Source organism: Lissotriton helveticus, unplaced genomic scaffold, assembly GCF_964261635.1.
Source record: "Lissotriton helveticus unplaced genomic scaffold, aLisHel1.1 SCAFFOLD_559, whole genome shotgun sequence".
In the NCBI taxonomy this organism is placed as follows: Eukaryota; Metazoa; Chordata; class Amphibia; order Caudata; family Salamandridae; genus Lissotriton; species Lissotriton helveticus.
Genome location: NW_027612017.1, coordinates 468,379 through 482,829, shown reverse-complemented (window position 1 = coordinate 482,829; position 14,451 = coordinate 468,379). Strand labels below are relative to the sequence as shown.

The 14,451-nt window shown below is 52.1% G+C and overlaps 3 protein-coding genes across 3 annotated transcripts; 2 read left to right on the top strand and 1 right to left on the bottom strand.

Moving 5' to 3' along the window:
• The first annotated feature begins 9,786 nt into the window (after window positions 1–9,786).
• On the top strand, window positions 9,787–10,496 carry LOC144807560 (histone H1.01-like). Its single transcript, XM_078673200.1, has one exon. The coding sequence runs from the start codon at window positions 9,849–9,851 to the stop codon at window positions 10,494–10,496; it is 648 nt and encodes a 215-aa protein (XP_078529326.1). The 5' UTR covers window positions 9,787–9,848.
• A 653-nt stretch (window positions 10,497–11,149) lies between these two features.
• LOC144807517 (histone H3) lies at window positions 11,150–13,044 on the top strand. The gene is made up of 2 exons (XM_078673151.1): window positions 11,150–11,600; window positions 12,389–13,044. The coding sequence occupies exons 1-2, from the start codon at window positions 11,405–11,407 to the stop codon at window positions 12,601–12,603; spliced, it is 411 nt and encodes a 136-aa protein (XP_078529277.1). The 5' UTR covers window positions 11,150–11,404; the 3' UTR covers window positions 12,604–13,044.
• Window positions 13,045–13,313: 269 nt separating this feature from the next.
• Window positions 13,314–13,845, bottom strand: LOC144807511 (histone H2B 1.2-like). The gene has a single exon (XM_078673146.1). The coding sequence runs from the start codon at window positions 13,743–13,745 to the stop codon at window positions 13,365–13,367; it is 381 nt and encodes a 126-aa protein (XP_078529272.1). The 5' UTR covers window positions 13,746–13,845; the 3' UTR covers window positions 13,314–13,364.
• Between the last annotated feature and the right edge of the window lie 606 nt (window positions 13,846–14,451).

The following is a 14,451-nucleotide window of genomic DNA, read 5'->3' as shown; positions in this document are numbered from 1 at the left end:
AAGTCTATTTCACACCTTCACGGTATCAGGAAAGGCCTGCAAGGCCTTGGGCCTACTTCCAGCCTCCAGGCACCAATTTTACTGATACCTGTGACATTTGGTGGTGTTAAGCTTCAAGGGGACGAAGTCACACTTTCTATCCAGGGTTATGGAGCTCAGAGCAGGGTAAGATTTTAGGTAATCCACCTGGCTGGAGGTGTTTAAGCAAAACACCTCACACGCCCAGTACAGTGTATTTCACCCTTTCCCAGTATCAGGAAAGGCCTGCAAGGCCTTGTGCCTACTTCCAGCCTCCAGGCACCAATGTTACTGATACCTGTGACATTTGGTGGTGTTAAGCTTCAAGGGGATGAAGTCGCACCTTCTACCCAGGGTTATGGAGCTCCGCGCAGGGTAAGATTTCAGGCTTCACCCCAGGCTTAAGGCGTGAAAATAGAACAGTTACCATACACAACAATGTGTATTTCACCCATTCACAGTATCAGGAAAGGCCTGCAAGGCCTTGGGCCTACTTCCAGCCTCCAGGCACCAATGTTACTGATACCTGTGACATTTGGTAGTGTTAAGCTTCAAGGGGATGAAGTCACACTTTCTACCCAGGGTTATGGAGCTCAGCGCAGGGTAAGAATTCAGGTTATCCCCCTGGCTGGAGGTGTTAAAGCAAAACACTTCACATGCCCATTAAACTCTATTTCACCCCTTCACAGTATCAGGAAAGGCCTGCAAGGCCTTGGGCCTACTTCCAGCCTCCAGGCACCAATGTTACTGATACCTGTGACCTTTGGTGGTGTTAAGCTCCAAGGGGATGAAGTCGCACCTTCTACCCAGGGTTATGGAGCTCCGCGCAGGGTAAGATTTCAGGTTATCCCCCTGGCTGGAGGTGTTTAAGCAAAACACCTCACATGCCCAGTACAGTGTATTTAACCCTTTCCCAGTATCAGGAAAGGCCTGCAAGGCCTTGTGCCTACTTCCAGCCTCCAGGCACCAATGTTACTGATACCTGTGACATTTGGTGGTGTTAAGCTTCAATGGGAAGAAGTCAAATCTTCTACCCAGGGTTATGGAGCTCAGCGCAGGGTAAGAATTTGGGTTATCCCCCTGGCTGGAGGTGTAAAATTAAAACACTTCACATGCCCAATAAAGTCTGTTTCACCCCTTCACAGTATCATGAAAGGCCTGCAAGGCCTTGTGCCTACTTCCAGCCTCCAGGCACCAATGTTACTGATACCTGTGACATGTGGTGGTGTTAAGCTTCAATGGGATGAAGTCACACCTTCTACCCAGGGTTATGGAGCTCAGTGCAGGGTAAGAATTTGGGTTATCCCCCTGGCTGGAGGTGTTAAAGCAAAACACTTCACATGCCCAATAAAGTCTGTTTCACCCCTTCACAGTATCAGGAAAGGCCTGCAAGGCCTTGTGCCTACTTCCAGCCTCCAGGCACCAATGTTACTGATACCTGTGATATTTGGTGGTGTTAAGCTTCAAGGGGATGAAGTCACACCTTTTACCCAGGGTTATGGAGCTCAGCGCAGGGTAAGATTTCAGGTTATCGCCCTGGCTTGAGGTGTTAAAGCAAAACACTCCACATGCCAAATAAAGTCTATTTCACCCCTTCACAGTATCAGGAAAGGCCTGCAAGGCCTTGGGCCTACTTCCAGCCTCCAGGCACCAAAGTTACTGATACCTGTGACATTTGGTGGTGTTAAGCTTCAAGGGGAAGAAGTCACGCCTTCTACCCAGGGTTATGGAGCTCAGTGCAGGGTAAGAATTCAGGTTATCCCCCTGGCTGGAGGTGTTAAAGCAAAACACTTCACATGCCCATTAAAGTCTATTTCACCCCTTCACAGTATCAGGAAAGGCCTGCAAGGCCTTGTGCCTACTTCCAGCCTCCAGGCACCAATGTTACTGTTACCTGTGACATGTGGTGGTGTTAAGCTTCAAGGGGATGAAGTCACACCTTTTACCCAGGGTTATGGAGCTCAGCGCAGGGTAAGATTTCAGGTTATCCCCCTGGCTTGAGGTGTTAAAGCCAAACACTCCATATGCCCAATAAAGTCTATTTCACGCCTTCACAGTATCAGGAAAGGCCTGCAAGGCCTTGTGCCTACTTCCAGCCTCCAGGCACCAATGTTACTGATACCTGTGACATTTGGTGGTGTTAAGCTTCAAGGGGAAGAAGTCAAACCTTCTACCCAGGGTTATGGAGCTCAGCGCAGGGTAAGAATTCAGGTTATCCCCCTGGCTGGAGGTGTTAAAGCAAAACACTTTGCATGCCCATTAAAGTCTATTTCACCCCTTCACAGTATCAGGAAAGGCAGGCAAGGCCGTGTGCCTACTTCCAGCCTCCAGGCACCAATGTTACTGATACCTGTGACATGTGGTGGTGTTAAGCTTCAAGGGGATGAAGTCACACCTTCTACCCAGGGTTATGGAGCTCAGCGCAGGGTAAGAATTCAGGTTATCCCCCTGGCTTGAGGTGTTAAAGCAAAACACTTCACATGCCCTATAAAGTCTATTTCACCCCTTCACAGTATCAGGAAAGGCCTTGTGCCTTCTTCCAGCCTCTAGGCACCAATTTCACTGAAACTTGTGACATTTGTAGGTGTTCAACTTCAAGGGGATGAAGTTGCACCTTCTACCCAGGGTTATGGAACTCAGCGCAGGGTAAGATTCCAGGCTTCACCCCTGACTGGAGGTGTTAAAGCAAAACACTTCTCATGCCCAATAAAGTCTATTTCACCCCTCCACAGTATCAGGAAAGGCCTGCAAGGCCTTGGGCCTACTTCCAGCCTCCTGGCACCAATTATACTGATACCTGTGACATTTGGAGGTGTTAAGCTTCAAGGGGATGAAGTTGCACCTTCTACCCAGGGTTATGGAGCTCCGCGCAGGGTAAGAATTTAGGTCATCCCCCTGGCTGGAGGTGTTAAAGGAAAACACTTCACATGCCCAATAAAGTCTAGTTCACCCCTTCACAGTATCAGGAAAGGCCTGCAAGGCCTTGGGCCTACTTCCAGCCTCCTGGCACCAATTATACTGATACCTGTGACATTTGGAGGTGTTAAGCTTCAAGGGGATGAAGTCACACCTTTTACCCAGGGTTATGGAGCTCAGCGCAGAGTAAGATTTCAGGTTATCGCCCTGGCTTGAGGTGTTAAAGCAAAACACTTCACATGCCAATAAAGTCTAGTTCACCCCTTCACAGTATCAGGAAAGGCCTGCAAGGCCTTGTGCCTACTTTCAGCCTCCAGGCACCAATGTTACTGATACCTGTGACATGTGGTGGTGTAAGCTTCAAGGGGATGAAGTCACACCTTTTACCCAGGGTTATGGAGCTCAGCGCAGGGTAAGATTTCAGGTTATCGCCCTGGCTTGAGGTGTTAAAGCAAAACACTCCACATGCCAAATAAAGTCTATTTCACCCCTTCACAGTATCAGGAAAGGCCTGCAAGGCCTTGGGCCTACTTCCAGCCTCCAGGCACCAAAGTTACTGATACCTGTGACATTTGGTGGTGTTAAGCTTCAAGGGGAAGAAGTCACGCCTTCTACCCAGGGTTATGGAGCTCAGTGCAGGGTAAGAATTCAGGTTATCCCCCTGGCTGGAGGTGTTAAAGCAAAACACTTCACATGCCCATTAAAGTCTATTTCACCCCTTCACAGTATCAGGAAAGGCCTGCAAGGCCTTGTGCCTACTTCCAGCCTCCAGGCACCAATGTTACTGTTACCTGTGACATGTGGTGGTGTTAAGCTTCAAGGGGATGAAGTCACACCTTTTACCCAGGGTTATGGAGCTCAGCGCAGGGTAAGATTTCAGGTTATCCCCCTGGCTTGAGGTGTTAAAGCCAAACACTCCACATGCCCAATAAAGTCTATTTCACGCCTTCACAGTATCAGGAAAGGCCTGCAAGGCCTTGTGCCTACTTCCAGCCTCCAGGCACCAATGTTACTGATACCTGTGACATTTGGTGGTGTTAAGCTTCAAGGGGAAGAAGTCACACCTTCTACCCAGGGTTATGGAGCTCAGCGCAGGGTAAGAATTCAGGTTATCCCCCTGGCTGGAGGTGTTAAAGCAAAACACTTTGCATGCCCATTAAAGTCTATTTCACCCCTTCACAGTATCAGGAAAGGCAGGCAAGGCAGTGTGCCTACTTCCAGCCTCCAGGCACCAATGTTACTGATACCTGTGACATGTGGTGGTGTTAAGCTTCAAGGGGATGAAGTCACACCTTCTACCCAGGGTTATGGAGCTCAGCGCAGGGTAAGAATTTGGGTTATCCCCCTGGCTGGAGGTGTTAAATTAAAACACTTCACATGCCCAATAAAATCTGTTTCACCCCTTCACAGTATCAGGAAAGGCCTGCAAGGCCTTGTGCCTACTTCCAGCCTCCAGGCACCAATGTTACTGATACCTGTGACATGTGGTGGTGTTAAGCTTCAAGGGGATGAAGTCGCACCTTCTACCCAGGGTTATGGAGCTCAGCGCAGGGTAAGATTTCAGGTTATCCCCCCTGGCTTGAGGTGTTAAAGCAAAACACTTCACATGCCCAATAAAGTCTATTTCACCCCTTCACAGTATCAGGAAAGGCCTGCAAGGCCTTGGGCCTACTTCCAGCCTCCAGGCACCAATGTTACTGATACCTGGGACATTTGGAGGTGTTAAGCTTCAAGGGGAAGAAGTCACACCTTCTACCCAGGGTTATGGAGCTCAGCGCAGGGTAAGATTTCAGCTTTTCACCCCTAGCTGGATGTGTTGAAGCAAAACACTTCTCATGCCCAATAAAGTCTATTTCAACCCTTCACAGTATCAGGAAAGGCCTGCAAGGCCTTGGGCCTACTTCCAGCGTCCAGGCACCTGTGTTTGTGATACTTGTGACATTTGGAGGTGTTCAGCTTCAAGGGGATGAAGTCACACCTTCTACACAGGGTTATGGAGCTCAGCGCAGGGTAAGATTTCAGCTTTTCACCCCTAGCTGGATGTGTTGAAGCAAAACACTTCTCATGCCCAATAAAGTCTATTTCAACCCTTCACAGTATCAGGAAAGGCCTGTAAGGCCTTGGGCCTACATCCATTCTCCAGGCACCAATGTTACTGACACCTGTGACATTTGGTGGTGTTAAGCTTCATGGGGAAGAAGTCACACCTTCTACCCAGGGTTATGGAGCTCAGCGCAGGGTAAGATTTCAGGTTATTCCCCCTGGCTCGAGGTGTTAAAGCAAAACACTTCACATGCCCAATAAATTGTATTTCACCCCTTCACAGTATCAGGAAAGGCCTGCAAGGCCTCGTGCCTACTTCCAGCCCCCAGGCACCAATGTTACTGACACCTGTGACATTTGGTGGTGTTAAGCTTCATGGGGAAGAAGTCACACCTTCTACCCAGGGTTATGGAGCTCAGCGCAGGGTAAGAATTCAGGTTATTCCCCCTGGCTCGAGGTGTTAAAGCAAAACACTTCACATGCCCAATAAATTGTATTTCACCCCTTCACAGTATCAGGAAAGGCCTGCAAGGCCTTGGGCCTACTTGCAGCCCCCAGGCACCAATGTTACTGACACCTGTGACATTTGGTGGTGTTAAGCTTCAAGGGGAAGATGTCACACCTTCTACCCAGGGTTATGGAGCTCAGCGCAGGGTATGATTTTAGGTTATCCCCCTGGCTGGAGGTGTTTAAGCAAAACACCTCACATGCCCAGTACAGTGTATTTCACCCTTTCCCAGTATCAGTAAAGGCCTGCAAGGCCTTGTGCCTACTTCCAGCCTCCAGGCACCAATGTTACTGATACCTGTGACATTTGGTGGTGTTAAGCTTCAAGGGGATGAAGTCGCACCTTCTACCCAGGGTTATGGAGCTCCGCGCAGGGTAAGATTTCAGGCTTCACCCCAGGCTTAAGGCGTGAACATAGAACAATTACCATACACAACAATGTGTATTTCACCCATTCACAGTATCAGGAAAGGCCTGCTAGGCCTTGGGCCTACTTCCAGCCTCCAGGCACCAATGTTACTGATACCTGTGACATGTGGTGGTGTTAAGCTTCAAGGGGATGAAGTCACACTTTCTACCCAGGGTTATGGAGCTCAGCGCAGGGTAAGAATTCAGGTTATCCCCCTGGCTGGAGGTGTTAAAGCAAAACACTTCACATGCCCAATAAATTGTATTTCACCCCTTCACAGTATCAGGAAAGGCCTGCAAGGCCTTGGGCCTACTTCCAGCCTCCAGGCACCAATGTTACTGATGCCTGTGACATTTGGTGGTGTTAAGCTTCAAGGGGATGAAGTCACACCTTTTACCCAGGGTTATGGAGCTCAGTGCAGGGTAAGAATTCAGGGTATCCCCCTGGCTGGAGGTGTTAAAGCAAAACACTTCACATGCCCAGTACAGTGTATTTCACCCTTTCCCAGTATCAGGAAAGGCCTGCAAGGCCTTGTGCCTACTTCCAGCCTCCAGGCACCAATGTTACTGATACCTGTGACATTTGGCGGTGTTAAGCTTCAAGGGGAAGAAGTCACACCATCTACCCAGGGTTATGGAGCTCAGTGCAGGGTAAGATTTCAGGTTATCCCCCTGGCTTGAGGTGTTAAAGCAAAACACTTCACATGCCCAATAAAGTCTATTTCACCCCTTCACAGTATCAGGAAAGGCCTGCAAGGCCTTGGGCCTACTTCCAGCCCCCAGGCACCAATGTACTGATACCTGTGACATTTGGTGCTGTTAAGCTTCAAGGGGATGAAGTCACACCTTCTACCCAGGGTTATGGAGCTCCTCGCAGGGTAAGATTTCAGGCTTCACCCCAGGCTGGAGGCGTGAAAATAGAACAATTACCATACACAGCAATGTGTATTTCACCCATTCACAGTATCAGGGAAGGCCTGCAAGGCCTTGTGCCTACTTCCAGCCTCCAGGCACCAATTTTACTGATACCTGTGACATTTGGTGGTGTTAAGCTTCAAGGGGATGAAGTCACACTTTATACCCAGGGTTATGGAGCTCAGCGCAGGGTAAGATTTTTGGTTATCCCCCTGGCTGGAGGTGTTTAAGCAAAACACCTCACATGCCCAGTACAGTGTATTTCACCCTTTCCCAGTATCAGGAAAGGCCTGCAAGGCCTTGTGCCTACTTCCAGCCTCCAGGCACCAATGTTACTGATACCTGTGACATTTGGTGGTGTTAAGCTTCAAGGGGAAGAAGTCCCACCTTCTACCCAGGGTTATGGAGCTCAGCGCAGGGTAAGATTTCAGGTTATCCCCCTGGCTTGAGGTGTTAAAGCCAAACACTCCACATGCCCAAGAATGTCTATTTCACACCTTCACGGTATCAGGGAAGGCCTGCAAGGCCTTGGGCCTGCTTCCAGCCTCCAGGCACCAATGTTACTGATACCTGTGACATTTGGTGGTGTTAAGCTTCAAGGGGAAGGAGTCACATCTTCAACCCAGGGTTATGGAGCTCAGTGCAGGGTAAGAATTCAGGGTATCCCCCTGGCTGGAGGTGTTAAAGCAAAACATTTCACATGCCCAATAAGGTCTATTTCTCCCCTTCGCAGTGTCGGGAAAGGCCTGTAATGCCTTTGGCCTATTTCCAACCTCCAGGCACCATTTTTTGGGATACATGTAACATTTGGAGGTGTTAATCTTCAAAGGGATACAGTTGCTCCTTCTACCCAGGGCTATGGAAGTATGCACAGGGGGAGATCGCAGGTTTTCCCCTTGGAAGGAGGCGGAGAAGTAAAACACTTCCCTCAAATCCAAGGCGGCAAGGCTGAAATCTTACCCTATGCAGAGCTCCGTAGTTCTGGGTAGACGGAGTGCCATTGTCCCCTTGCAGCTGAGCACATCATAATTTCACATTTATCACTAAAACATGTGTTTGGTGGATAGAAATGTGCCCATGTCTCTGCAGGCCAAGGCCTGATCTTTCAAATGGGTGTATGTACCTTTTAGGCTAGGTGAAGTGTTTTCATTTCTTCACCTCCACTCGTGAGGGAAATCTTGAATCTTACCCTGCCTGGAGCTCCAAATCCCTGGGTAGAAAGAGTGACTTAGTGCCCTTGAATCTGAAAACCTCATAATGTCACAAATATCACTAAAGCAGGTCCCTGGTGGCTAGAAATGCCCCAGAGCCCTGAAGGCTCTATTCTGATATGGTGACTGGGTTATTTTGTGCTGTTTTGGGCCGTGTGAAGTATTTTATTCTTACACCGCCACCCCAGGGAAAGACGTGAAATATTTTCCTGTGCGGAGCTCTATATCTCTGGGAAGAAGGGCTGACGTTGTCCCCTTTATTCTGGAAACCTCATAGTATCAGATATATTACTAAAACAGGTTCCTGGAAGCTAGGGATGGGCCAGGGTACCTGAAGGCTAAGATCTGAAACTGTGAATGGTGTTCATGTACGTCTTGGACTATGAGAAGTGTTTTATTTGTGTTTCCCTCTACCTACATATAAGGCGAAAACCTGTAATTAGCAGTAGACCTCAATCAGGCTGCCAGGCGCAGAATCTGATTTGTCGGCGCAGGTCGCACTCTTGACATGCCATTTGATTCAGGAGTGGTCCCCACCCCAGCAATCGGGCTCAATACAACATTGATAGTCACAGGCCTCACTCTGTACTGTGGGATGTATGATGTAACAATTAGATTGCGGTACATTACATTGCTGTTTTAGGCGCTCTCCACGACTTGCACGGGAGGGCGCTCTAGACTTAGGAATAGTATGATTTACTATTCGAACTCCAGCCTAAGTAAGGTAGGGAAGGTGTTGGAATAGTAAATCGCACTATTCCATAGTCTAGTGCGCCCTCCCGTGCAAGTCGTGGAAAAGACTTGCGTTGTAAATGCAGCGATCGAAATGTACTGCGGTGTTTTGACCGCGTTGTTAAGGTCGGTTCCCGTCCAAAGATGTCACCTGAGATGTAAACCTAACTCCAGCTGTGAACATCAGCTCAGCAGAGTGCCTCCATGCAGGTACTGGGGTCACCATTTCAGGTGCCTTCACACCTTCTGCTCTCACGCTGGGTGCCAATGTAGGTCTAACTCGGCCGCCTGCCTCTATTGTGTCACTGTGTGTTTATTATGTTTAGTGTGCCCCCGTCTCCTCCAGCTCGGCGCTTGGCAGTGAATGCCCTCTGGCTGCATGTGAAGCTACCAGCGCGCAGCCGCCTTGTGATGCCCGTGAGTCTTGAGCCCGGCCCGTGCCCCGCTGCTTGTAAAAATCCCCCGGCTGCCCCCGAGTCGTGGGTGCCACAGCCGAGGGTGCAGGCGCGCGGCGAGGGCCCCCCTGACCCCCGGGCCGGGGCCCCCTGTTGTTGTCTTCGCTTCCCCGCTCGGCCGGCGGAGCCCTGTGTTACTTCGGCCCGTTCCAGAACGCGCTCCCCGCGTCCCCCTGAGCCCCATTGTGACGCCACAGGGCCCGCTCCCTGCAGGAGGCCCCTCCCGCCCGCGGGCCGCCGCTCCCGGCCTCAGAGCGCGAGGGTGGACCGGGGGAAAGGGGCCCGGGGCCCGGGATTCAAGGCACGGGGGCGTCAGCCATCGGGGGAGGGCAGAGATTCACGGCGGATTACAAGCCTCTGAGGACGGGGTCGGCTGAAACGGGGGAGGGCACGGGAAGGGGTTGAAGTTGGGCTTCTTTTCATGTGTGTATGGGAGCGTGTGTTTAACGGATTGTGTTTAAAAACTTAGATAATCCGATAGTAGGAAACACAAAAGTCAGCTCGGAGCAGAGAGCCGAGTGCGCCTCGCACACAGCCCTCACTCCTCGGAACCAATCAGGGGCTGGCTCCTCCCTATATATGCACGGGGCTCGGGTTGGGAGGTACATTTCTGTTCTGTGACAGCGCCGAGACTCGTATTGCAATGGCAGAAACCGCTCCAGCCGCCGCGGCTCCTCCCGCTGAGGTCGCCCCCAAGAAGAAGCAGAAGAAAGCAGCGGGGGCCTCCAAGGCCAAGAAGCCTTCCGGTCCCAGCGTGTCCGACCTGATTTTGAAGTGTGTGACCGCCTCGGCCGAGAGGAAGGGAGTCTCCCTGGTGGCTCTGAAGAAGGCGCTGACCGCCGCCGGCTACGATGCGGACAAGAACAAGGGCCGCGTTAAGGTCTCCCTGAAGAGCCTGGTCAGTAAAGGCGCCCTAGCCCAGCTGAAGGGCACCGGGGCCTCCGGGTCCTTCAAAGTGAACAAGAAGCAGCTGGAGGGCAAGAAGGCAGCCAAGAAGACAGCTGCCAAGACCAAGAAGCCAGCGGCCAAGAAAGCTGCCCCTGCCGCCGCGAAGCCCAAAAAGGCTCCCGCGGGGGTCAAGAAGAGCCCGAAGAAGGTCAAGAAGCCAGCAGCAGCCAAGAGCCCCAAGAAGCCCAAGGCTGCCCCTGCCAAGAAGGCTGCCAAGAGCCCAGCGAAAGCCAAGGCGGCGAAGCCCAAAGTAGCCAAGAAAAGCCCTGCCAAGGTAGTCAAACCCAAGGCAGCCAAGCCCAAAGCAGCGAAGCCCAAAAAGGCAGCGCCCAAGAAGAAGTAAGGGCTGGCACCGAGACACTGCAAACACAACGGCTCTTTTAAGGGCCACCACCCTATCTAGAAGAGAGCGTGTTCCTCCCCACCTTTGCACCCACCCAATGGCCCCACTTCTCAAAAATAAACCGCACCATACATCCATAGCGCACTTTTCCACACGCGAGTGCCGCGTGTGATCTTGGCCATATAAACGGCTCTTTCGGTGCTGCGTGGATTGAAATCGTTATTACATAGAAAATAAGGGGGTCCGGGAGTTATAAGGCCTCCGTTTATAATACATGTGCAATAACGTGTGTGTCTCTGTGCTTTCACTGTACCCGGGCAGACTCTAAATAGTGTCTGCATAAAGCAGATGATTGTGAACTTTAATTGGAGCGCAGGTAACTGCGTGCTCCAGGGTGAGGGTAAAAAGCGGGTCTGGGAGTTATAAGACCTCAGTTTATTATAAACGTGTTTGTGTTGGTGCTTTCACTGTATCCGGGCAGACTCGATATAGCGCCTGCATAAAGCAGACGATTGTGAACTTTCAATCGAGCGCAGGTAACGGGGGCGTGTTCCAGAGTGACCAAGGGCAGTGTGCTTATGACATCTCGGGCTCCTCTCCCGGTTGACCGGGGTCGAGTCGTCCTCGTGACTACAAGTGGATGGACGGACGGAGACAAAGGCTGACCGAGGCGCGGGCTCCGGCGCCATCATCCAAGGGGGGGGTCTCTTTTATCCACAGCTCATTGGACAGCTAGGCTGCAGCCTCCAGTTCAGTATCCAATCGTTGCACACCGCGGGCTATTTTCGAACGTGGGGCGGTCTCCTCAGCCAACCAGAGCAGCCCTCCGTCTGTGAGGGCATAAATAGGGCTCTTTCCCTGGTAGACGCCATTCTTCTCTGCCTTCGCTGAGAGAGACCGCTCCCGCCATGGCCCGCACCAAGCAGACAGCCCGCAAGTCCACCGGCGGCAAAGCGCCCCGCAAGCAGCTGGCCACCAAGGCAGCCCGCAAGAGCGCGCCTGCCACCGGAGGAGTCAAGAAGCCTCACCGCTACCGGCCAGGCACCGTGGCTCTCCGCGAGATCCGCCGCTACCAGAAGTCCACCGAGCTCCTCATCCGCAAGCTGCCCTTCCAGCGGAATATATGATGTTACCACGAATACAAGTTCCACGCATGGCAATACCACGCGAATTTTAGTTCGCAAGTGGCTTTACCACGCTGGAATTTGCAACGAAGGATCATACCACGCATTTTTACGTCCTAAACACAAACACAAATGCTAAAGATTATTTTCTTACCTGACACCTTCCTGTCTTTCACCAGCAGCCCGTACCTTCCATCCACCATCGAAACAAGCGTGAAAACACGTCTGCCAAAATTAAAAAAGGACTGCCGTAACGGCACGTCTTTGGGGGAGGCACTTTCCTTTTACCTCAGTGCTACTGAAGTGCGTTTTTTTTTTTAAATGTAATTAACCCGCTCTGGAGGAAGCCGTCGACGCCTGCTCAATTAATTTAGGTTTTTCTTTGTCTAATTATCGTAAGCACTGGGAAAGGGAGCCGAGCTCAGGGCAGTAAACTGACACTCTGACGCCGTGTGTGGCATCCTCGTTGGTACTGAAGTGCGTTTTTTTAAATTTAATTAACCCGTTCCTTTTTTTTTTTTCTGGGGGGGAGACCCCCCCAGGCCCCCCCAGCCCCGTTCCTTTTTTTTTTTCTGGGGGGGAGACCCCCCCAGGCCCCCCCCAGCCCCTCCCCCAGCCGACCCCCGCCAACCCACCAATCCCCCTAGCCAGTACGTATATGCGTGGCAAAGACTGTCGTTGAAGGCATACGCGTGGAAAAGACGTTTGCGAGGTAAGTGCCTCGTAGTAAACGTCACGCGTAGAAAAGCTTTCGTTGAAAATGATGTTTCCCCTTCCAGCGCTTGGTGAGGGAGATCGCCCAGGACTTCAAGACCGACCTGCGCTTCCAGAGCTCCGCCGTCATGGCCCTGCAGGAGGCCAGCGAGGCCTACCTGGTCGGGCTCTTCGAGGACACCAACCTGTGCGCCATCCACGCCAAGAGGGTGACCATCATGCCCAAGGACATCCAGCTGGCCCGTCGCATCCGAGGCGAGAGGGCCTAAGGAGACGGACCGACCCGAACAACCACCACCACAACGGCTCTTTTAAGGGCCACCACCCTGTCACCTACGAGCTTCTCTTATCTGTCATGGCATGTGTTTTACAGGTTAGGGAGGGTGTGCTGTGAGTACCACGGTCACTGGGCAACTTATACCGGCTCTGGGTTAACCAGAGCACTCTGTGTTCACAGTGCATAAACGCCTGTTCAATGTGTCCATCTAATAATAAAAAGCCTTTTTATAGGGGGTTGTGCAGGGATCCGCTGGTCACAAGCCACCGCTTAAGGGGCATCTGTGTCCCCGGTACATCGGGTTCGTGTGTCTGATTTCGGGAACGTTTGCCCCGGGGTGAACTAACGCCGTTCCCCAGGGTCTTAAAAGTACAAACACAACGTTAAACCCGCTCACAGAGACACTGTTCGCCCCCAACATGGAAAACCATAAGCCCGGGGGGGGGGGGGGGGGCAGATGTGTGAATTCCCCAGTGGGTTTATTGAACCTCATCGTTACAGTGCTCATGTGACACTTGGTCCCATTCATATAGACATGTTAATTTAAAGAGGCGGAACGGGTTGCCTGCTGTCGGCCCTCGGTCTGCAGCAAGCCCCGTGAGAGCGGGCCTTTCTGCACTTAACATTACCCTTAAAAAACACATATTCCAAAACACATTTCTCCGGTCATAATAGAAGCACGTTAGCTCTTAGGGGAGGAAGTGGTTGGCCCTTAAAAGAGCCGTTGTGTTCGTTGGGGTGCGCCTGGAAGCCTTACTTGGCGCTGGTGTACTTGGTGACGGCCTTGGTGCCCTCCGACACGGCGTGCTTGGCCAGCTCTCCGGGGAGCAGAAGGCGGACTGCGGTCTGGATCTCCCGGGAGGTGATGGTGCGCCGCGAGTTGTAGTGAGCCAGTTTGGAAGCCTCTGCAGCGATGCGCTCGAAGATGTCGTTCACGAAGGAGTTCATGATGCCCATGGCCTTGGAGGAAATGCCGGTATCCGGGTGCACCTGCTTCATCACTTTGTAAATGTAGATGGCATAGCTTTCCTTCCTGCTCCTCTTGCGCTTCTTCCCGTCCTTCTTGGGCGGCTTGGAGAGCGCTTTCTTGGAGCCCTTCTTGGGTGCCGGCGCGGACTTGGCTGGTTCAGGCATGGTCGACGCTCTTTCGCTGCTTGCTGTGGAGCCGAGAGAAATGATGCCTGGGCGTCCGGCACTTGTATTTATAGGCTGGGCGTGCAAAGCAGCTTCTTCCCGTTTCTCCTTTCTCATTGGCAGGGCCCCCACTTCCTATTGTAATGCGGTTCTGGGACACTGATTGGTTAAACAGAAGCCCGCCTCCCTCCATTGAAAAGTACTATCGGCGCCTAGCTGTCAACCAATCAGACGCTCCCGAAGTCTTTATATTACCGGAGTCCAGCAGAAGGCGCAGTACCATTCTCTCTGTTGTGTGACTGAGACCCTAGATCGATCGCCATGTCTGGACGCGGAAAGCAAGGAGGAAAGGCCCGCGCCAAGGCCAAGACACGCTCTTCCAGAGCCGGGCTCCAGTTCCCCGTGGGCCGTGTGCACAGGCTGCTCAGGAAGGGAAGCTACGCCGAGAGGGTGGGCGCCGGTGCCCCCGTCTATCTGGCTGCAGTGCTGGAGTACCTGACCGCTGAGATTCTGGAGCTGGCTGGCAACGCCGCCCGGGACAACAAGAAGACCCGCATCATCCCCAGACACCTCCAGCTGGCCATCCGCAACGACGAGGAGCTGAACAAGCTGCTGGGCCGAGTCACCATCGCCCAGGGAGGAGTCCTGCCCAACATCCAGGCCGTGCTGCTGCCCAAGAAAACCGAGAGCCACAAGGCACAGGGCA